The following is a 24,779-nucleotide window of genomic DNA, read 5'->3' as shown; positions in this document are numbered from 1 at the left end:
AAAATTATTTTCAAAAAATTTGAATCAAACAAAATTTTGAAATTTTTTCTTAAAAACTGTGGGTGTATTTGGTTTGTGTTTTGAGATAAATTTTCAAAAAAATTTTTAGGGAAAGAGTTTAGAATTTTTTTTGATTTGTTTGGTTGTATATTTTGAAAATAGTTTTAGAGTTTTGAATGATTTGATATTTGGGTTAATTACACTAATAGTCCCTATAGTTTGGGACTTGTATCACTTTGGTCCCTGATTTTTCAATTGTGACACATTTGACCTTGAATTTTGAATTTTGTTCCAAATAAGGACAATTAAAAATATCATTAGATTTTTCAAGGGTAAAATCGTCAATTTAATAAAATATAAACTAATTTGACAAAAATAAATATCAAAAAAATATTTTTATCCACCAATGATAAAATTATGTAAAATTAATAAAAATTACATGATTAATTTTTTAAAATTAATTTTACATGATTATCATCCAAACACATAATAAAAATTAATTTGGTAAAAAAAATAAATAAATGTCTAAAAGATTTATCAATTTTACATAATTTTATTTTAGTAGGTAGAAATAATTTTTAAAAATTCAAAAATATTTTTTTGACATTTATTTTTTTCAAATTAGTTTATATTTTATCAAATTGACAATTTTACCCTTGAAAAATGTAATTATATATTCAATTGTCCATATTTGGAACAAGATTCAAAATTCAGGGTCAAATGTGTCACAATTGAAATGTCAGGGACCAAAGTAACACAAACCCTAAACTATAGGGACTATTTGTGTAATTTGCCCTTGATATTTTATTGTAGTTGAGTAGATATGTGTGAGAGAAAAAGTGATTGATAATGAGAGAGGAGAGATGTAACGCCCTCAAAATAATAACATTAAACTCATCAATATAGACATGCATTGATATATAAAAACTCCACATTCTTCTATTCATCAGAGTTCCATTACAAAAGTATTACATGTTAACAGTAAAAGCAAATGCCCTAGAGGCTTACAGCTTTCCAAGTTAACATTTGGTTACAACAAAAGAGTGCTAACTCATTTACACATTAAGCCCTTGGCTTGAATATACATGTAATACATCAAAGAAATAAAACAACCAAAAATCCGCCTGCCTCTAGCCTCCCAAACTACGTCCTTGGAGGTGGCATGCTACCTGTACCTGAAAATGATACTCCCATATAGGGTGAGCCACAGCCCAGTAGAAATATACTAAACCAAATATGAACAATGACTAAAAGATTAGCAATTGATAGATGACCAACACAGATACTTTCCCTTATCACACTTTACGGTTTCATGACATACAAGTCCATATTACAGTCCATTTTCCAATTCTTTTCAATTCTCAATTTATAACCATGGCTCAGAACCTGGCCAAACAACTCATATGAGACAGTAACTCATATCAAACACTTCCCATTTCATAATAGATAAGCATACTAGCTATATCACACAACAACAGATAAGCATACAAGCTATATCATCACTTCCAGATATGCATATGAGCACTATCACACTTCCAATGACAAGCATATGAGCTCTGTCAACACATTACTAGATAAGCATATGAGCTCTATCTACGGAGTCCATCCCCTATCTCCTCCCAACAACATCCAGTTTAGAGGTCCATCCCCTATCTTCCCTTAAACCGTGGAGTACATCCCCTATTGTAGACGCGCCCGCGTGGGGGCCCTCGCTACTACAGTTCGGACTCAATTTGTGTCACGGTTCTTAATCTGAACCAAAGAGTCCAAATCCGGCAAATCGTTTTGAGAAAACAGATTTTTGAAAGAAGTGCCAAACATGGACTGCTTTGCCAGATACAGAGTCGCCACCTAAATATTTTATTTTGGGGGAATTTAGGAAACCCTGACTCGGTGCCAAAGGCCACGTGTCCGTCATCACCAAAGTTGCCTCAGCTCGGGAACTTGGGTACGATTGGGAAAGGTCAGCTATGAGCACCCCCTCTTGCCCGATCCGAAGATCGGCCTCTACTAACCATGATATCCAATTTTGAAAACGTTATGTGTTCTTATTCCGGTTATTAGCCTAGAATTACTATGTTATGCGCACAGCAAACAAGTATAGACCAAATCGCCTAAATTGGAATAAAACATAGCATGTTTGTTTTGAAAATGGTTTGCTACTCGCAAGTAGGCTAAAATGCAGGTTTTGCCACCCTCGAGTGGGCTTTTAGAAAAGATGGTTTTGCCACTATCTAGTGGGCTTAAAACTCACAGTTTTAATGCGTTATCCCAATTTAGGTAATTTAACCTCCATCCACAGGCATTCAAGCAGTTATATCACATAAGCAGCTAGCCTCATGGTAATCATGCTGTTATGGCAACACTCACACGCATGCGGTATGCTAAAGCATAAATGTTTACCGAGTACTCCGAGCCAAAACAAAAACTAGTTAATAATCATATGCATGATCCTAGTTCATGTTAAGATGGCTAATGCAACACATGCAAGATGCAACTAAGATAGGCTCGGCTAATCTACAATGACGTGTGAAATGCTTCAACTAACACGTATTCAATTTGGAATTGAAATACAAATGCAGTTAGAATGATGCGCCGAGCCCGGTGCATGCAAGGCAAATGTATGAATGCACGCATGCATAGCATGAGGTATGCTAATTTAAATATGCCCTAGTCTACCATCATAAGCGGGTAAATAAAAGGGAAGAAAGACGTGGGGTTGGAAGACATACACACACTCACGCACACTTATTACACAATTGCCCTCACTCGGAGGGTCCGAAAGAATAATACAATCCGAATGATAAATCGACTATCCTAGCTAATTAATTATTACAAACCCTTAATTAATTAACAAAATAAATGCAGCAAGAAGGTGGCCGCAGCCCTGCCTTGGGATGCGTGAGTGATGCATGCTCGGATCCGTCTCGCCCGGAAAGCCCGTACCATAACACTGCCACCTCTGTTTATACTGCCCTGTCTCTCTGAAAATTGCCAAAACTCCAGGACAGGTTCCTTGCATGCTGCAGAGCACCACCGGCTAGGGGAAATTCCCACCGGCAGTTCACAACTTCCATCGGCTGTTTATTGGGTCACCGGCATTTCAAAAAGTGCCGGTCGGCACTAAATTCTGCCGGTTGGCAGAAACTCCCTACAGAAGATAGTTTTGACAGCAACAGAGAATAGACAGCATATGGCATAGGATTTCAGGCACATGTATGCATGGACACACTCCCTATCATGTAATGGACTCGAGGGAATATGGCCCTCGACTCTCAGGTCACCAATCACGCATTTCGATGCATGATGGCCAAAGAGTCAAGTATGCATTTCAATGTCAAATGCAATGCACACAAAACATACAAGGGACCCAACCTCAATCATGGTTGGTCAAGAGGTGAGGCAATGCACAACAATGCACAACAATGCACATGCGACCTAAGCATGCAAGCAAACATACAAACATGCAATATAACTACATGGCACACACAATGCTAACAACATAACATGCACAACGTATTGAAACATGGCATACACAATGCAAGATGGACTTACACCAATGTGAGTGGACCTCAGCCGCACCCACATCAGTGGCCATGAGATGAAAATGAGACACTCGAAATGCGTGCACATATGCACGTAAACCGAGGACCGAACTTTAGGCACGAATGCCACTCTACCAAAGCATGGCAAGACACGGAACATGGTGTGCAAACATGAGAATCAGTAGCAAAATGAGGGGCCAAACAGCCCCGAAACAAGGCGAAATGACACCCGATGCATGGAACGAGTCTCGAAACATGAATTTCGGCGCATGAAATGGCCTATAGCTATGCAATGCATGCATAATTTGGACATGAAGTATGAAGACAGAAGCTAGGCAGACCCAAAACAAGCATGTTTACAGTTTAAAGCATGGCTAAACAGGGAACACAAATGAGGCTAGATTAGCATACAAAAATGGGGCCAAGAGGGGGGTAATGAAGCAACTCACAAATGCTGGCCCCAAACAGAGAAGGGGCCTTCTACAATATTGAAGAGGGGCCAAAAATATGATGTATTACAGTTTATGACAAACCCCAAAAACAGATACAAGTATGCTCAAAATGCTATGCAAAATAATGGCACCAAGAGAGCTATAACATGAAGTATATAAAAGATGCCTCAAACCATGAAAGACCCTTAATGAAACATGAATAATGGGTCAAAATAAGGCTGTTCTCAGTTCTGAAAAGAGCCCAGAAACAGAGACATAATAGGCTAATGAATCATACAAAAATGGGGACCAAAGAGGGGTATAATGACAAGTGGCACATGGAGGTCCCAAACAGTGATGAGCCCTTCTTCAATGTTGAAGAAGGGCTCAAAATAAGCCTATCTACAATTTACATCATGCTCCAAAACAGATCACACATAGGCCAAAAATATTATGCAAAATTATGGCATAAAGAGGGCTAATGAAGGAAGTGCTAGCTACTGTCCTCAAACAGCAAGAGGTCCTCAATCAAACATGAAGAGGACCTCAAAATATGATGATTTACAGTTTGGGTCGGAGCCCAAAAATGCAAGCAACTATGACTTAGATATGAAGCAAGAAAAGACTAGAAAAGGGAAGAGGAGGACTCACCCTTGAAGACCAGCAAACCAGCACCTCTTGGACCAAGTTTAGGTGCTCCTAAGCTCTGAAGAACAGCCTCAATTCGCTGGGATGGAGTAAGGATGCCTTGTGCTATGAGTTGATGAAGAAATGGGCCAAGAACAAGGGTGTTTGATGGTTGAATGGGAGAGATATAGTGAGAGATGAAGGGATATATGTATGTATATATCAGATATATCTATATATCTCTGGTTTTTTGTTCCAAACATCCAACCAAAACAATGGAGGAGGAGAGGCCCCTTATATAGGCAATACTAAGCTTCTAAGACAAGCTACAAAGGGTCAAAGAGGTCTAAGGGGAGGTCAAGGCTTATTGGAGAAGCTAGGACAGCTGGTAAGCTTCTTGGGGAAGCCAAGACAAGGGGTCAAGGCTTCCTCAAGAAGCCTTGAGCAAAGGGTGCAAGAAAATGGGTCAAAGGGTGTGCAAAGGGTGCAAAACAGCCACACACGTGCATGGGGAGCAAGGTCTGTGCATTCCAGCTGCCACAGCTGGTATCCATTCAATCTGTAGAATACTCCGGAAGGTCATCGGCTAGCAAACTTGGTCGGTCAGCCATCTTTTCTGGCCGGTCGGCAATCTATTTGGCCGGTCGGCCATCTATTTGGTCGGTCGGCCATTTGTTTTGGCCCGTCGACAGGAAAAATCTGCTTTGCAGGTCCAACTTCAAACGGGCATAAATTCTTCATATGAACTCCTTTTTAGGTCATTCTTGTGTCAAAATTGAAGCCCCGGAAGTAAGATTTCCAATGGAACCAGCCTTGCATCAAAATTCCAACTGTGAAAAAAGTTATGCTTGTTTTAGTGAAGGCTACTCAGTTTCGGTCCAACCGGGATGATGCCCAACTTCAACCAATCATATCTCCCCCCTCTAGTCTCGGATTTAAGAGATTCTTGAGTGAAAAATGAAGCCCCGGAAGTCTTCTTTCCAACGGTGGTGACCTCATAACTAAAATCCAAGTGTACAGATAGATAAGCCCGATTCAGCGAGGGCTGCTCGACTCGCTTCTACCCGGATTCATGCCAAACTTCTCCCAAACTGGTCTTCTCCTCTCCTTTCCTCTCTTCTTCAACTCCAAACCCCTAAACAAAGTGCTTTGAAGGATTTGCCTCTCTCCTTGCCGAAGAAACTGAACATTTACCCTGCACACCTTTCTCCGCCAAGCAAAACATCAGTGGTGCCCAAGTCTTAAGGGCAGTCAAAAATGGGGTGTCTACACCTATCTCCTCCAACACAACACAATGCATATAAACAACAATTATACACATCATCACACAATACATAAATTTAATGTATTCTTTCAATCGTCAATCTCAATGACACATTCTAGTGATTAGTTTCAGTTTGCCTAATCATCATGCATTGTCTACAACAATGACGACTATCCTCCACCGATAGCCCAAAGCAGTTATTTCTATACAGAAAATAAATGCAACAATGGATATATAATCAACATTCCAACTAGGTGAGTGATAAATAATCCAACTACACCCTTTTATCCCATGACTTCCCAAATCAATTTCTCATTTCTCATAATTAATTATGCAAATTAATTAACCAATGTAATTAGGGCATTTTCCATAATTTACATTACAACCCTTAGGTTCCATTTTCATTAATGTCTTAACATTAATTTCACATTTTTCATGCCAAACATGCATCTAGGTTTTATATAGCTAAAACCCCAACTCTTGTAAATTTACACAAAAGCCCCCAAACTTTCACAAAATTACCAAGCCAACCCCAACATCTCAAAATACTAAAATTTAAAGACAAAGCTCATAAAGAGGAGTAGGATATCCCTCCCTCGAAGTTAGAGCTCGGATGGAGAAGAGACCCAAAGCCAACGTGCTCCAAAGACCAAGATTTTCAGATCAAAACGACACCCTCGACGATCAACACAACTTTTACAAAGGCCGAAGAGAAGGAGGACACTCTAACTAGATCAAACCCTAGAGAGAAGGGAGTATCTAGAGAGAGAGGCTCTCAAAAATGGTTTTTAGAAAAAGTAGAAGAGAAAGAAAAGCAAAAAGTGATTTGAAATCACCCAGCGGATAACTCATATACGTATGACCCGCTCGAGCGCCAAGAACAAAACTATGGACACGCTCGAGCGCAATAATGCCCGCTCGAGCTCCAAGACACAAGAATAAAGCACTTCCGCTCGAGCGCGAAAATCAGTCCGCTCGAGCGCAGATTTCCCCCTCCCAGAACTTATACTCTGAAATACTACCCGCTCGAGCGCCAACAGACCCGCTCGAGCGCCACCGCTCGAGCATAAACAAACCCGCTCGAGCGTAAAAATCACATCTGCAGAAGTTTTACAGAAATCCAAAATACTGGAGGTGTGCAATCCCCGCTCGAGCGTAAGAAGACCCGCTCGAGCGGAACGCCTAAAAACTGAACAACAAGGAATTGAAACCAAGGCATAACCAACCTGTAACAACCTTGTTCAAAACATCCTAAAACTCAATCATGTGGAATTAAAGGACACAACAAGATAGATACCACTACCAACTTCACGGAACCGAGTCCGGAATACAACAGAACAGTAAAGGGACAACCGGGATCGCTATAAGAGAAAAAAATTGATTGATTAATATGCAGGAGAGAGAAAGTGATTTTGATTTTTTTTTTTTCAATAAATTTGAACCAAATAAAATTTTGAAAATTCTTCTAAAAAATTGTATCTTGAGATACAAACTAAACAAGTCCAGTATCTTGAGATAAAACCAAACAAACCCATAACTTTTTACACATTTGCCCAACAAAAATAATTGAGAGTTCTAATTTTGAAATTTTAGAAAGAGTTCTAATGGTGAGACCCACCACTATATAATGTGATATTTATATTTAGGGATTGTTTGGGATGACTTAAATAAGTGCACTTTTTGTCTTTTTACGAAAAGATGTGCAGAAAAGTAGAGAGATGATGTGATGAAAAAAAGATAAAAAAATAAAAAGTGTGTACTTATTTAGGATAGCCAAACTTGACCTTACTTGTTCGTTTTTATTTAATTCTTTTATTATTATTTTTCTATACCACATTAAAATTTTAATTTTAGAACCCTTCATCCTACTCTTTCCCAAAACAAGCCTATATGTTCATGAATCATACTAGTCAAGAGATATGTTTGTTTCTCGGAAAAGGGGCAAAAAGATTTTTTTTTTCTTCATTTTTGGTGGCTTTTATATTATTATTATTATTATTTGTCTATTTATATATATTTTATAAGATAAATTACAAATAAATCCCAAGTTTCCTTAAAATACGGATTGATACATGTAATTTAAAAAATTACTAATGCCTGTTTATCGGAGTTTGTTATTTAATATAATTAATTAAAAATGTAAATTCCTAACTAGTTTTCTATACAATAATAAAATTACTTAATTTTTTAGTTAAAATAAAATTCTGACATTATTAAAAACTATTAATTGATTTGATAATTTATTAATAAAAAAATTTTTTTTTTTATGAAATTAAAATTTTCAAGGAGTGAGGTGTAATTTCCAGAATCACATGAGGCAATTTATATTTTAAGCAAATATCAGAAAGTGTATTTGTAATTTACCCTATTTTATATTTGATTATGTAAACAATTTATATGTTTGTAGCAAAATTGTTAAAATTCATACCTTTCAAAAAAGAGAGAATTTAAAAATAGTGGAGTGTAGATAAAATAATTTCAAAATAATGAAAACACAAGTGATTCATGCATAAATTTATGCAATAAAGATTTGTACGATATCATTTTGAAATTATTTTTTCTACCATCTATTTTCTTAATATTTCCACTTCAAGAAATAAGATTGAATTAATAATTTGATAGAACACGCGTAAATCATATTTAGTTGGCAAAAATGACATGGGATTATGAGGCTTATGGATTGCTAGTCCCCTAATGGTGAGATTAACATTCTAACGGAGATGGTTTACAATCTAACGGGTGTCTCTAAATGCAACTTGAAAATTTTAGTTGGATATCGTATTTCCTAAGAAATCTTATCTCTAATTTTGAATTTTTGTCTTATTTTTTAAACACTCTAAGTAATACTGACCTACAATCCACTCACCTCTACTACCAATGAATCTATGTGGTCGCTCACAACCCCTTCATTTCCCTCTTTAGTCCCTCTCATTCATTTCTTGTCACTCGCGGCTCCCTTCTCTATCATTTTTTTTCTTCCTTTTAGCCCCTTGCTCCCTCCGGCAACACCTTCAATCCCTTACCACCTGCAAACCCCTTTCTATTCGTTGCCTCCTCCATACTCTCCAGTACTACCTCTCTTCCAACCCTCTTCCCTTCTCACGACCCCATCCATATCCATAACCTCAAGACTTCTTTGCTTCACAATTTCTCACTATCTTACAATTCTTTCTTTTCACACTTTACTCATAATCTAGATAACCTAATCTGATAATCAAACATAGTCAAAAAGTTTTAAATGAAAAATGAATCTAAATCATACCATAAAAGGTAGTGGTGTTTGTTTCATGGGATTGAGGTATATGATTGGATTCTATGTCTAATAGATTTATTAGTCCATCATTTGGTTAAAAAGTAAAGATCGGACTAATAGTTAAATACACATCATTTCTAACAAAAGAGTCCATAAACTATTTATCTTCAAACTGATAGCGCATTGCATTATAATCTCACTTATTTAGGCTTCGTTTGTTTTGAAATAAAATATTTTTTATCAAAAATATTTTACTCATTTTCTGTTGTTTGGTTAATCAAAAAGCAAGTAAAATATTTTTTAAGAAAAATATTTTTTCATCATTTTTCCTAAAATGACTTACCTTTAAAAATTACACAAGTCAATTTTTACAAAGTTAACTCTCACTCACTATCTTTTCAACACATTTAGCATTTTCAAATAAATATATAAACTCACTAAAAAGTCATAAATGACACTTTATTGAATCAAAATTTCTCTTTTAGACAAGGAAATATTTTTGTTTCAAGTGTCAACCAAACACCAAAAAATAAAAACAAAAACATTTTTCAGTGTAAAATCAATTTACAAGAAAAATATTTTTTTGTGTAAAGTATTTTACGTCGAAACAAATGGAATCGTAATTCGTCCAATCAAACACCGCTTAAATATAAGTTGCCTAGTCATTTTGAGTAAATTAGGAAATTTTTTTGAGATTTCAATTTATTTTCATACAAAATGAGGTAATTTATCTTATTTTTATTGTATGAATTTTTTATAACTAATTTTGCTTGTATAGCATTACCCTTTTTGGTGTTATGAGTCATAATAACAGTAAATATACCCCCATATAAATTAGAATAATGCTATACACATTGATTGGTTTATCAATTGATGTACTAAGATATAATTTTAGGAGTTTTGGGTATTTATAATTTGTAAAATAAGTGGGGACATTAATAATTGATACACCGCTTGGTATATGTAACACCACTGTAAAAATTATCATGAAAGCTTATACTGAAAAGTGATGAATGATTCAAATTTAATTTTTACATAATAGACCTGCGCTTGAATTGAAACTTCACCACATTACGTTTTTTTGAATATTTTTCTGGATAAGTTTTCTAAATTCCTAGCATCATTGGTCCAAATAATAAGGGCAAATTACAAACAACCCCCTCGAGGTTTGGTAAAAATATAGATTCTCCTGAGGTTTGAGAAATTATATCCCGTCCCCTGAGGTTTATATTTTCATAATAAATTGCCTCCTGAGGTTTTTATTTTCATACAGATTCCCTCCTAATTTCTCCTAATTTGTTATGAAAATTTGACTCTTAGGGGGCAATTTATAATTTCTCAAACCTCAGAGGAGAATCCGTATTTTTACTAAACCTCGAAAGGGGTGTTTGTAATTTGCCCAAATAATAATAGTTGTCAATGAGGTTAAAATCATGGTTGATGCATAAAATGTTAACAATTCTTTTTACCGTCAATAATTTGGGTGAATATGTAAGAAATATATATATATATATATATAAATATTCTAAAATCTGTACAAAAATAGGTAACACAGCTCCAAGTTAAGTATAGAGGACTATTTCTGATATAATTTTGCTGCTATAATTCTTGTGTCTACTTAGCATTAAAAGTAAAATATTGCTGTCACAAATAGACAATGGAGATTTTTAGAGTAGTTCGATCTCAAATTTTCATTTCTGAGTTCCCAAAAAAAAAGAAAAAGAAAAAACAGAAAATAGAAGCGTGAACAAACGACCCTTACGTCGTGTTCTGTGCCTGCCAAGCTTATTATTTCAAGAAACACAACATGAAGAAGGGGTAAGAATCAGAACTTGTTGATGAACTCAACAATGTATTTGTTGATCTCATCTGGCTTTTCTTGGTTGAGAAAGTGCGCTACACCTTCCATGACGACAACTTCATCCAACATCGGAACATCTTTCTTGAATCCACCGTTATGTATGTATTCCTTGGCGCCCGGGATGTTATAGACCAAGTCCAAGTCACCCACAATAAACTTCACAGGCACTTTCACTTGGCACCCTGCCCATGGTGCCATGAGTTCCCAGTTTCTGCAATGAAGAGGGAAAGAAGAAGAAAATAGCTAAGATCTCTGGAGAATTGAAACAACCACTCTTGAATATAGGTAACTCAACAATAATGTTTAAACCTGGGAACAAGAAGAAGGCAAGATTGACATCAATTTATGATAGGCCTAATTGCACTACATGAAATTCTCCATTTTTTGGACCTTGAAAACAATATAGAATTCTATAATGTGAAGTGGCTGTTTTTTGTCTTTGCTTTGGTTTATCGTGTTTAGTTTCTTTTATTTCTTTCTGCTGCTTTTGTTCCTTTGCTTTGGTTTTTGTCTGTTGTGGGTCTCCTGGTTGAGTTCTCCTCAACTAGCTTTTGGCAAGTGTAAGCACATGATTGGGTGGCTTTTCTTATATCAACTTAGTTGGGATGAGTAGGGCTCATTATGATACTATTAGCACTGTTTTTGTCTATCTTTATTGATATAAGATGTAAATGATTTATCCTTAGTTTTGATTCAATAAAGTTTATTTTTGTTGATAAAAAAAAAAATATAGAATTCTATAATATTTCATTAAACATATTTTAAGTGTCACAATCTTGATTAAAAACTATCACAAACATTCAAATTGTGATACATAAGGTTGGAACATACATATCAATAAGTTTTTTGGCATTTGTTAGTTCTTGAAAAAATTCACAAGTTCAGTTTTCAATTCATGTTATACATTGGCCAATAATCCCGCTAACCGCTACACGTTCATAACCGTTGCACTGTCCAATATTGTGATTTGAAAAACATGTGCATAACCTAGGGTCATTACATAAGCATTCTTGGACATATAAGGTTGGAGAGAACCCCTGTTGGGGATGACTTTGAAAATGTACATGAAAAGAAGATGCAAAATCTCTAAAATTATGATAATTTCACAATGGTGATAGAAAATTATGTCTTCCATAAATTATCATGATTAAGATATTACTAAAATCTCAAAGTCAATAAAAATTGAAAGGTAACTTACAGATCTAAAGCTCGGTAGTAGTTAACTCCTCCGGTGAATCCATGCTTCTCAAATTTGCTAGCATAGTAATCGACATCTTTTTCCGACAACCAAGAAGGCAAGATAATTGGAGTATCAGGTGAATCACCATCTCCAAATCCTTTACCTTTAGGAAAAAAAAATGGAGCGGGATCACGGTATGTTAGGAATTTCTTGATAGATCTTCTAATGCCAACTTGGGCCAACTCAGCTTCAATTTCTCCAGGGACCTACAACAATTTTTTTTTAATTTAGATAAGACCTCAAATTCTCCAATTCTTTTGTGATGTATGACAATTTCTCACCCAAACAACAACTTAAGTAAGAATCCGAGCTTTAGACAAATATATTTACCAAATTCAAGTTCTTTTGAAAACTATTTCCCAATATAATTTGTTCTAAACTTAATTTTCAAATTTAAGTTTTTAAAACACTATTTTAATTAGTTTTATAATAAATTAATTGAAATTGTGTTTTTAGAAAACAACATAGAATTATAAAATAAGTTCAAAAAGTCCTTGAATTTGAAATTTTTGTTTTTAAAAAAACAAGTTTGGTAATATAAAAAAAATGGGACAATTACCCATTGGTCCTTTGGATTGGATTTATTTACCAAAAAATCTTACTTAACTCTCAATGATAAATTTATCATTATAAGGATACCAAAAAAATTTATGATTATACAAACATATAAAAAAAAAATTACAATTCAATTATGTATACTTCTCACATCATATTCAATAGAAACTAATGAAAATAAATTAAAACTCACAAATAAAAGTCAATATCCCAATATTTTTTTTGGAAAGGTTACATATCATATCTCTACTTTTTTTTTTTTTTTTACATGTTTTTTAAAAAAAAAAAAAAAAATCAAAAAGTTAATTTTTAACCAACTTTTCAAATCAATTGATAAATTTATCAGTATCATCAAAGTGAAATTTTACATTACCTGAATATTAAAATAATATTAAACACATAAATGTGAGAGCACCCTTAAGCTAGTTTTGAGGTGAGTTTTACGTTAAATTGTATAACTCCTATAATCAAAGAAAAATGTTTGAGGGCTCGAAAGGCGTGGCTCAAAATTGGCTCGAAACTCAAAACGACGTCGTTTTGAGTTTCGTTTTTTTTTTTTTTTTTTTTTTTTCTTCTTCTTCCTTTTCTTGACCCATGCCTCATTCCTCTCGCCTCTCTGGATCTGGACTCATCCCTCTCATCCCTCTCGCCTCTTGCTATCTCTTCAGTGGAGACTGAGTGCATCTGGACTCATCCCTCTCGTCTGTTGAAGCAGTACGAAGGACGACTGAGGTAAACCCCCAAATCGAGCCATGTTAGGGTTTAGTCGTAAAAATTAGCTGATTTTTTTATAGAAATTAGCCATGTTAGGGTTTAGTAGAAATTAGGGTTTATAATAATGTTTGGAGGACTGAGGACGACTAATATTTTGTAGAAATTATTCGAGGATGTTAGGTGTTTTGCATTTCATCTCTGTATTGAAATCATAATATGTTGGTTTGTATTGAAATTTTTTGTATAATAATGGTTGGCTTTCTCATCTCTATATTGAAAACATAATATGTTGGTTGCATTTTGAACCCACTTTAAATGAAATTTTTTGTTGTCTGAAATTTATTGTTGGTTGGCTTTGTTGTCTGAAATTTTTTGTGCTACTCTGTTGTCTGAAATGTTTAAATTTTTTGTGCTACTCTGTTGTCTGAAATTCAATGGCCTTCAATGGAATGAAGGCCTGGGAGGAAGAAAAAAAATCAGTATTGTAAACCACCTAACATCCTGTTCTACTCTGTTCAGGTTGGCTTTGTATAATACAGGTTGGCTTTGTGCTACTCTGTTCTCTGTTATCCTCAGCTGTTCAGATTGATAATAATGGCTCTGTTAGTAAAAAAAAGCAGTCATGTTTTGTTGAACAAGTAGGAATTTGTTAGCATTAGTTACAATATCTCCAATAAGAGAATCTGTTAGACCATACCTGAGAATCTGTCAAACTGAAGCAGAATCTGCTAGAATCTGTTACAATGTTGAATGCTATGCTCAGGTAAACATTTTAGTTTAAACATTTTCGTTGTCATCATCAACATTTTAGTTTAGCTAGTTTAAAATGTTTAAAATGGATTATGCTTCTAAAAGTTTAAAATGTTCACAGATTCTGCTTCTAACAGATTCAGATTCAGTTTAAACACATTCTGTTACACAACAGAGTCTGAGACATTTGACCAGTTTTATGCTATGCTCAGTGACATAGTTTATTCATCTTTCAGCCTCGGTGAGACCATACTTGAAGCAGAATTGTATGTGAAGTCCTTAGATCTGTTTCTCAATGTTAAAGACCAATAGTGACAGCAATAGAAGAGAGTAATAGAATAAGGGACATTCATAAGGATTCAACATTTATAAGAATCAACATTCATTAGAATTTAAAGTGGCTTTGTTATCAAGATTGAGGTAGTTGAATGAATTCGTATTTTTTATGCAGATTAAAAAATGGCTTCATCTTCTACTAGTGGAATGAAAATAAGATTGAAGCCAAAATTCTGTTATTGTGGAAGAACAGCATCCGTGCACATTGTACGAACGAATGAAAATGGAAATGAGGGACGTGTGTTTTTTGTTTGCCCAGACAAATATGTAAGTATCTGTAATATAAATTAATGTTTTACTTGTTACAAATTTCATTTGTCTAATTTGATTAACCGATTCTTTTGCATTGTAGACTGTGAACGAACACTGCAATTACTTCGCCTTCGCAGATGATGATGACAACGATGTTGCCTCCACAGATATAAGAACTGAAGAAATTAATGAGCTAAAGAGAAGGGTTGGTGAGCATGATAGAAGGCTCGAAAGGATGGAGAAGATTTTGAAGGCAATGACTTATGTCATTGTATTTTGTGTATTTTTTTACTTTATCATGTAAATGAACGTAATGGAAATATGTTGGGAAGTGTTTGAATGGATGTAATGGACATATGTGAATGACCTATTCTATTATGTAATGGACATATTTTGTAATGGACGTATTTTGTAATGGACCTATTTTGTAATGGACGTATTCTATTATGTAATTTCAATGGATCTGTTTTATTATGGATTGAACAACCATAACAGATTGAATGGATGAATTTACTGTTTGAACAACCATAACTTGGACCATTTTATGATGAATCTGTTTCAATGGATGTGGCGCATAACAGATTGAGCATGACAGATTGAGTATTCAGGCAGATTGAATGGATCTGTTAAAAATATGAACCACAACAGATTGAATGGATCTATTCAGATTCAAGCCTTGAAGCATTCAAAACCTGTTATGCTCACAGATACATTGAAAACCTGTTTTGCTCACAGACATACAGATTCAAGCCTTGATTCAAACCTGTTATGCTCAAAACATACATTCAAAACCTGTTATGCTCACAGACATACAGATTCAAAACATACATTGAAAACCTGTTATGCTCACAGACATGCATTCAAAACCTGTTATGCTCACAGACATACACATTCAAAACATACAGATTCAAAACCTGTTATACAGATTCAAAACCTTCAAGCATTCAAAACCTTTAAGCATTCAAAACATACATTCAAAACCTGTTCTGCAGATTTATAGATTCAACATACAGACAGATTCAGCAGATTCATAGATTCAACATACACACAGATTCAGCAGATTCATAATTCAATATACAGATTCTGTTGGTTCAACATTCAGATTCTGCAGATTCAACATTCAGATTCTGTGATGCTTCATTCAGCAGATTCTGTTCTGCAGATTCAGCAGATTCAACATACAAATTCAACATAGATTCAAAACCTGGAATATTACCATAAAATACAACCTGTGGCTATCAGATATATACATTTCAGCATGACAGATATACATTCAAAATCTGGCCCATTCAACATCAATTTGCCATCATTGAACATAAAATATGACCATTACAGTAAAAGGACACATCTCCAAATAGAAACTAAACTGTAAGTGCATGTATGTGCATTTCAATTTTTCAAACTGAGATGAAATTCAACACTGATATTAATTCAACAACACTGACATTAATTCAACAACACTGATATTAATTCAACACACTGAGATTAGAAGGTGGTGCATGGCTCGAGGAGGTTGATTCATTTTAACAAACAGAATCAAAAGCAAACTGAAAATCTATGGTTGAGTTAAGTTGATTACAAGGAAATTTATGTTGCGGTGGGGAGTTCAGAAACAAACTGAAAATATATGTTTCAGTTAAGTTGATTACACAGTAAGGGAAGTCCTGATTTTTCATGTGAACTCAACCAACACAAAAAATAGGCTAAGTTCTCTATGTGGACTTTCATCAAACAATTGGCATGCATCACAACCATGAAAATGTTTAACAGAGGGCTTGCTTCCAAAACAACCAAAATTTTTTTTTTAACATACACATATCAATAACCAGATGTTCAATCAATAACAAACAAAGATCAATAACCAGATGGTACATAGCTGCAGTGGAGCCTAAGTGCAGAATTTTTTTAACATACACAGATCATTATTAAATGGAGATTCAGTGGAGAACATACAGATTAAGTAATTGTAGATAGGTAAGTAATTGTCTCCAGATTCAGTGTGTTGAATCTGCTAAATACACACAGATTCAACATACAGATTACTTACCTACAGATTCAACATACAGATTACTTACCTACAGATAGGTAAGTAATTGTCTCCAGATTCAGTTGAGACAAACGTTTTTTGTATTAACATACATCTCAAATTCCTTACCTACAGATACAAAATGGAGATTCCGAACACCGCTGGACGGTGGTCAGCGACGCCCGTCAGTGAACACCAGGTCGGTCGTCGTCGTCTGTCTCGCCCTCGTCGTCGTGGTTGCAACCTTCTCTCGCCGTCGTGATCGTCTCCCTCTCTCTCCCTTTTCTCCTCTCTGGTTTCTGCTCTTTTGTTTCATTTTTCTTCATCACTTTGTGCAGAACACGTGAGCTCCACGTGAATCAAAATTTCACGCGGGAAAAAATTTGAGCCATTCGAGCCGTTAGTCTTTCGAGCCCTGTACCGCGATTGATAATCAAAATAATCATTCCAAAATACAAAACACATCTAAAAAGTTAGTAAGCCTCTGTTTGGCAAGTTGTTTTATGAGTTTTTTTAGTTATTTTAGTTACAAAAGATAAAATAGACTATTTTAATTACAACAAACAAAACATCACATTCAACCTATAATTATTAAAATCTTCTCTCACAAAAAAAAATTAAAAAAATCAAAAAATCATTTCCAAATCAAACATTTTAATCCAAACTAAAATAGTCCAAAAATAAAAAAAATTAAAAAGTCAAAAGCAACCTACTTTTCAAAAGAAACCTAAATTAGGAAGGAAATTTTCCGTACCATACTTATAAGATGTTTGATTATGACCCTTTTTTTATTAGAAAAATGTTTGAGAAATACAATTTTTGTAATTATAATGGCTTAAAACTGTCAAAACAACGTCGTTTTAGGTGTAAAACATGCCAAACCGACGTCAATTTGACAGTTTTGAGTCATTGTGACCACAAAAATTGTGACCCTCTAACACTGTTGTTTTTATTATTATTTTAATTATAACTCGAAAAATATAAAATATGGTACAATTTTCACTTTTTCGGTCATTTTTTTCCCCTCTCCCTCCACAGATTCTTACTCAACTCTCAAAATCCAAACAGAGTGAAAACGAGAACCTGAAATCTGCAGATGTAGTGATCATCGCCATAAAATCCTCGAAACACATCGACCAAGCTCATCGTAGGGTTTCTAGGAAGGTAATGAACGCTCAAATTCACCAAAGCCTTGACTCGATCAGGTCTGAAAAGACACAAATACCAAGCCAAAATTGCTCCCCAGTCATGCCCCACAACAAACACCTTGTCTTCATCAGGTGCGATTTTGTCAAGGAGAGCAACGATGTCTCCGATCAGATGGAGAGCGGTGTATTTGGTGGAGTCGTTGAGTGGTGCTCCAGTCGTGTCGCCGTAGCCTCGGAGGTCTGGCGCCACCGCTCTGTAGCCGTGCGCCGCCGTGTAGAGGATCTGGTGGCGCCATGAGTACCAGAGCTCCGGGAAGCCGTGGAGGAAGAGAACCACTGGACCTTTGCCTTTTTCTGCTATGTGCATGTTTATGCCATTTACACTGATTGTCTTGTGCTCTATTCCCTCCATCTCTCTCTCTCTCTCTCTCTCTCTGTGGTGGGAGTGGGATTGCTTTGACGATGGTTCATATGCTGAAAAATGATACTCTTGTTTTATACAGAAATTTTTGATAAGATTATTTGAATTGTTTAATGTTTCATTTGACTATATGAATAGGTTAGTTATATAAGAAAATAAAATAAGATTAGTTACATAATCCTATCCTATCAAATTTATATGTAAAAAGAAAAAATGAACACTTCATTTTAAGAGATTGTTTAAGGTGTTCTAAATAAGTGTATTTTTTAATTTTTTAAATTAAAAAGTTGAGAAAAGAAATATGATTGTTTGAAATAACTTTTGTCTTGTATGAAAAAATATGTATTAAAATTTTGTATAAAACGACAAAATTACATTTTTACCCCTGCTTGGCAGAATCATCAGTTATATTATAGGCAGCAGAGGGAAGTACGGCTGGGTTGAAATGGTGCATGAGGCTTCACGGGTATTGTTCGGCCATAGAGCCCACCAAGAGTCCCATTTCGATAATCCAAACCGTTGAATGTGTAGAACTCGTTGAGTACTATATGCTTATGAAAAATCACTTTAATCGGATATCGGTAGTTATGTCATTAAAACAGTTTTTTATGAAATTAATGGATGGTGAAAAATAAAAAGCTGAAAAAAAATTTGATTCGATCACATAGCTATCTATATCCGATCAACGTGATTTTTTATAAGCATATAGTACTCGATGAGTTCTACACATTTAACGATTTGGATTATAAAAAACGAACCCGTGGTGGGTCCCACGAGCCCAACATTACCCTCTAACTTAATAAATATATGCATCTAATTTTTTTTTAGTTCATTTGAATAGACCATTAAGTACTGAACCATCAATCACCAACGTTGTCCAGTCGTTGTTTGTATTAAAATATTGTAGAAATTAATTTTTTTTATATTTTTAATTTGTGAATAGTGATAACTTTTTAACTTTTTTAGGCTCTGTTTGGGAAGATAGGTTGTGGGCTTTTTTGGCTATTTTAGCCATAAAAGACAAAATAGGCTATTTTAGTCACAACAAACAAAATATCACATCCAACCCATAATCATTACTCTTCTCTCACAAAAAAAGTCAAAAAAACTAAAAAGTCAAAAAGTCCTTCCCAAACCAAACTTTTTAGCCCAGGCTAAAATAACCAAAAAAGTCAAAAAACCAAAAAATCAACCCACTTCCCAAACCAACCCTTAGTAACTTTTTGAATTTTTTCTGGTACGTCAAACTAGGCCTAAGTTGTCTGAGTATAAATGTTTGTTTGGAATCTCTTAAAAAAGATAAGAAATTAAATAATTATTAAAGAAAAAAAAAATTAACACTATTCACAAAAGTTTTGGTGAAAAAAAAGTTCACTAGTCACAAAAAAAACCGCAATTGCTCTTTTGTTCAAAAAGTTCACTGCCATATGGTTCTATTCAAAATAATGAGGGTGTTTGTTTGGGCTTTTCTGAGTCAACTTATGACTTCTGCCTTTTGAAAAGTTATTTTCGACTATTTGGTTAAACTTATTTCAAACAGCTTCTGATTTTAATAACTTATTTTAAGTCAAAAAAGATGATTCTGAGAAGTTGCTCACCCCTTGTTTCTGATTATCAGCTTCCGCTGTGGACATATTAATTTACGGTTATACTCTTAGATTTTTTTATTTTTTTAAAAATAGAAAAAGATCCAAATGGACTATAGAATATTATTATTATTTTTTTATGAGAAATGTAGATAAGTAATAAATAACAAAAAATAAAAGTTAATTAAAAAAATTACTTCACAGCTTATTTTACAAACACTACTCAGCAACTTAAATCTATAATCCAACAGTTATACCAAATAAATTAACAGTTTCTGATTAAAGTCATAATCTATAATTTGCTAAGTTATAATCTATAATTTGTTTTAATAGTTACACCAAACAGGACCAATATACTCACGGGTGCCAAAAAAAAATAAAATAAATAAATAAATAAAAAATTCCAACAAAACCATTGCACACTTGATATCAATTGCACGGGTTGCATGTCGGTACTCGGATGGGTGAAAAAATAATTTTGTTATTTTATAAAATATTTTTCATGATACAGTTATGATGAAACGGTTTCCTGGCAGAACGGGTCGGACTGATCCACGCTTTTCGAGCCAATATCCGAGTGGTCAAGCCCACCTGAGAACCTACACAAGAGTTCAACGGGGAACAGGGTGTCCCCCAGCGAACCCTCCCACGAGCAAGTTAGAGAGAGAGAGAGAAGTGGGCTGTAGAGATATGAAATAGAGATAAAAAGCTTAACCTTCTTCTTGTCTTCAACGTTTGCTTATATCCTTTGGTAATCATTTCATTGTCCCTTCCGACCTGTCACCTTGGCCAAAAATCTATGTTGTAGCTTACCTTGTTCAGGGTGAGGGCGTGCTGTCCCGGCAGAGAGGTGTTGTCGTAATAAATGCAGTGAGGGGCTGCATTAATGGCGATGTGCAGTGGCAATAACTTTGCAGATCTTTGTCTACTGATGTGGCTTGCCCTTTACCTGTTATGTGTCTGAATATCATTGGTCCTTCATACCATGTTGACTTCCAGATGGTGCTGGGCCTTATCAGTTGGGTTATGTATTGGGCCCTAAGTAGTGGGCTTGAGTTATTCATGGTGGGATGTAGCCTTTATGGGCCTACCTATGTCAGTAGTCTCTCATTTTCGAGTACAGTTTTAGTCCAACGAAGGGAATAATGAAGAAAATGAGGGTGGTTAGAGATCTGCAGGAGGGGGGGCCAACCGATAGGAGTGATCGAGCGTAGGGGCCGATCAGGAGAAGAGCCAATCGCGGAGCGTCGCCGAGTGAAGGGACCGACCATGAGGAGGGTCGACCGTGAAGGGTAGCCGGATGGGGTGACCGACCACGAGGATGGCCGACAGCGAAGGGTAGCCGAATGAGGTGACCGACCACGAGGAGGGTCGACCACGAAGGGTAGCCGAACGGAGTGACCGACCACGAGGAGGGCCGACCGAGAAGGGGGAAGTGACAGGGGCGAGGCTCGAGAGGTGGTGGGTCACGTGGTGACTTAAAGTGGAAAAGACAAGGTAGGGGAAGGGTGCAGTGAATCGGGTCGTACACGTGACATCGTCTCGTAGTAGGGGAGGTTAGGCGTTGGGCCAGAGGTGAAACGATAGGTCATAATGAGTGTTGAAAAGACTGCTTCGACGGATAGTTGAAAATTTTTCAAACTGGCGGCAATTAATTGTGATCCCTGGGATACGGGCAAGCCTTGGGCTTTTGGGATTATACATTTTACCTACCTTTTTTCGAAAAATCAAAACATTCCAAGTGTAGACTCCGTCGTTGCAAGTGATACACCCTTGCGACATTTTTTGAACTTTCTTGCGCCCGCATCCGAAGCCATTCGCAGACACACGACAAAAATGGCCCAGGAAGAAGCTAGAACTGCCAGGGTTGGTCCACTAGGAAACGATGATGCGGTGGAGTTGGCAGAACAGTACAAGACGGAGAGGCAAGCGGAGAGAGTAGGGGGGCCGGCGAGACCGCCGCGTTCATTGACATTGATGGCGGCTCCGAAGCCAATCATCCAGGCTGAGCCAGATCACTGGCATACGAGGGCCGACAGATCGACCGTTACTGCGGGGGAGTTGGAAGGTATGCGCAAAAAATACCAAGTTCCCACAGAAATAGAATTGATGCTACCAACACCAACGGAGAGGCTGTCCGACGCCCGGCTGGGGGAGTTTGCCCTCTACGAGGAGGCGTTGAAGGGTGGGTTGAGGTTGTCGCTTTCGCAGGTAATAGTGGATGTCTTAAACAGACTGGAAGTGGCGCCAGGTGAACTACTGCCCAATGAGTGGAAGATTGTACTGGCCTGTGCAAGTGTGTGGCCGAAAGTGAACGAGGGGGCGACTATGACGGTAGACGAGTTTTTTGCGTGCTACAAAGCCTCAGGCCAGCAAGAAACTTGGGTCACTTTGTAAGTGGCGGCAGGGAGGGGTCTGGTGGTAGGGTTACCGTCATCAATTAAGGGATGGAGGCCGTGATGGTTCTACGTGTCTGCGAATGGGGGAGTGGGGGTGCGCACAGTGTGGAGAGTGCTTACCAAGTCTGTGGAGCCAAAGCTGGGGACCGCAGCGAAGGAGAGGGTGAAAAATGTGAAGGCTTTGAGGGAGAAAAAGGGCGTCAAGTGGGACAATCTCCTCCAGCCGTCCGCTTTGTTTGCCGCAGGATTGGGCCCTCAGCCGACCGGTGGAGATCTGGCACCGAAAGAACTAGAGGCATGAAGAAAGGCGCAGGAGGTGAAAGATCGGATCATTTTTGCCAGAGCCCAAAAATTCAAGGAGGTGCAGTTAGGCCCACTACCAAAACCGGTCGCGAGGGAGAGAATCCGAACGTGCCCCAAGCTATTAGGGGAACAAGACTTGGACGGCTTTGAGCCACGACCGCCCCCCGTGGATCCGGTGAAGGAAAGGGTAAATAGGGAGGCAGAGGCTTTGAAGAAGAAGAAGAAAATGAGGGTTTGCCCTGAGGGGGCCTCAGGTGAGCTTGGGCTGAAGAGGGTGAGGGTTGGGGAGGAGGTTACCCCCATGGTGGAGGAGTCGACCGCAACAAGGGAGAAGGGAGTGGAGGCGACCCCAGAAAGTGTGGTCGTCCCAAACATGGAAGGGGACAAAGGCCAGTGGAGAGTAGGTCAGCTGGTCCTAAGGAGGTGATGGAGCAGGAGCCAAAGGGGGGCCCTGTGCCCCAAGGAGAAGGGGCCAGGCTGGCGACTACTATCTACCACGCTCGTGTAGTGGCTGGGTGGCTGGAGGGACAAGAAGGCCCAGCCAGGGCGGCTGCAGATCGCCTTGTGGGGATTGTAGACGACGCAGCGGTGCGCTCGGTGGCCAGGCTCAATGAGGCTGAGCTGCTGAGGGGGTTGTGCTCTGCCCAAATAGAGGTGACCACCTTAGCAGGAGCTCTTCTGAGAAAGGCGGCGGCTGGGAAGACCAAGTTGGAGGAGGCAAAGGCCCAACTTGCAAGTTTGAGGAGTGAAACTACGGGGTGGTGGAGGACCGCACGGAGCATTTGTGCAAGGGGGTTGGAAGAGGCTGAAAAGGCCAAGAAGATGGAGGTACTGGCGATCGTGCAGCGCAATGTTGTCGCGCGGGCCCATGCTGAGCTGTTCGCGGTCAAGTTGGAGCTAGAGGACGAGCGCCACAAGGTAGTGTCGCTCGAGTTCTAGCTGGCTAGCGAGCAGAAGAAGCTGGGGGATGCTCAAAATGCCTGCACGGTCGCCACCGAGCGGTTTGAAGAGGCTATGACCAGCAATGAAGAGCTACGTGCCCAGCAGATCAAAAAAAGGAGGAAGCAGACTTAAAGATTGCTGGGCTGCAGAAGGAGCTGGAAGATAAGCGGGCCAAGGCCATGGAGGAGAAGGCGAGATTGGAGAAGGAGTTAGAGGAGGAAAAAACCAAGGTCGCCTCTGAAAAGGCAGCATACCCCGATCTGTATGTCGCAGCAGTGGAGCAATTCAAGGGGTCTGCAGAATTTCAGATGGCGGTCGATGCCGCGGTCACCAGCAACTTGGCAAGGAAGGTGTCTGGGGGGGCGGGCCCATCGGGAATGACCATTGGGGCAGGACTGAAGCAGAAGTTATTGAGAGCTTCCAGCGGTCGGACTTCTACAAACACGAAATGGCTGAGTTCTGGGACAGTGGCTGGAAGATGTTCAAGCGGAAGGCAAGAGAACTGTTCCTAGACTTGGACCTGAGTGGTGTACGGATTGATGAAGATGGCGTGGCCCAAACCCCCCTAGATGAGGGCGTTAAAGAAGAAGACCTCGTTTCAAGTGAGGAAGAGTGATTGGTGTGAACAAATCTTGTGCTTAGGGTTTGTTTTGTGTTTTTGTTTTGTTGTTTTTTTTTTTTTTTTTTGTGAATGACTGTAAGAAACTTATGTACAAGTTTGTGAATAAATAAAATCTGAGTCTTGTTTTCATGCTACTACTTTTGTTTGCGTATCTGAAATGAATGAGAATGGTGACTTGTATAAGGCTTATGTTTAAATTATTGTGAAGTATAAAATGTAAGGAAAACTCAATGTAAAGTGAAGTTTAACTTGCAAGAAAAATTCAATGCCGAGTGAATGTGAGAAAAACTCAATGCAGAGTGAATTTGAGAGAAACTCAATGCAGAGTGAATTTTAACTTGTAAGAAAAATTCAATGCAGAGTGAATGTGAGAAAATATGGCCACTGTGCTTGTGATCATGAAGTCGCAATGGTGGCTTCGGCTTGGCTGGGGCTTGAAGTAATTCAGTCTGGCGGGGCTCTGCATGCTCAGTCTGGCTAAAGCTTTTTGTGCTCAGTCTGGCT

At 37.6% G+C, this 24,779-nt stretch overlaps 1 protein-coding gene across 1 annotated transcript; it reads right to left on the bottom strand.

The window, feature by feature from the left end:
• Positions 1-10,711: 10,711 nt before the first annotated feature.
• LOC114323555 (epoxide hydrolase 2) lies at positions 10,712-18,647 on the bottom strand. Its single transcript, XM_028271213.2, has 3 exons — positions 17,938-18,647; positions 12,180-12,427; positions 10,712-11,192 (listed from the first exon to the last, which is right to left on the bottom strand). Exons 1-3 carry the CDS (start codon positions 18,412-18,414, stop codon positions 10,946-10,948), a joined length of 972 nt encoding a protein of 323 aa, XP_028127014.2. The 5' UTR covers positions 18,415-18,647; the 3' UTR covers positions 10,712-10,945.
• Between the last annotated feature and the right edge of the window lie 6,132 nt (positions 18,648-24,779).

This window comes from Camellia sinensis, chromosome 7 (genome assembly GCF_055761805.1).
Source record: "Camellia sinensis isolate YWXY chromosome 7, ASM5576180v1, whole genome shotgun sequence".
Classification (NCBI taxonomy): domain Eukaryota; kingdom Viridiplantae; phylum Streptophyta; class Magnoliopsida; order Ericales; family Theaceae; genus Camellia; species Camellia sinensis.
This window is presented reverse-complemented; position numbering and strand designations above follow the sequence as displayed.

Coding starts and splice junctions, on each gene's coding strand:
- LOC114323555 (XM_028271213.2), bottom strand. CDS start 18,414: ATGGAGGGAATAGAGCACAAGACAATCAGTGTAAATGGCATAAACATG. Junction 12,428..17,937: donor ACTACATCTGCAGATTTCAG/GTTCTCGTTTTC, acceptor AAATTGTTGTAG/GTCCCTGGAGAAATTGAAGC. Junction 11,193..12,179: donor TACTACCGAGCTTTAGATCT/GTAAGTTACCTT, acceptor TCTTCATTGCAG/AAACTGGGAACTCATGGCAC.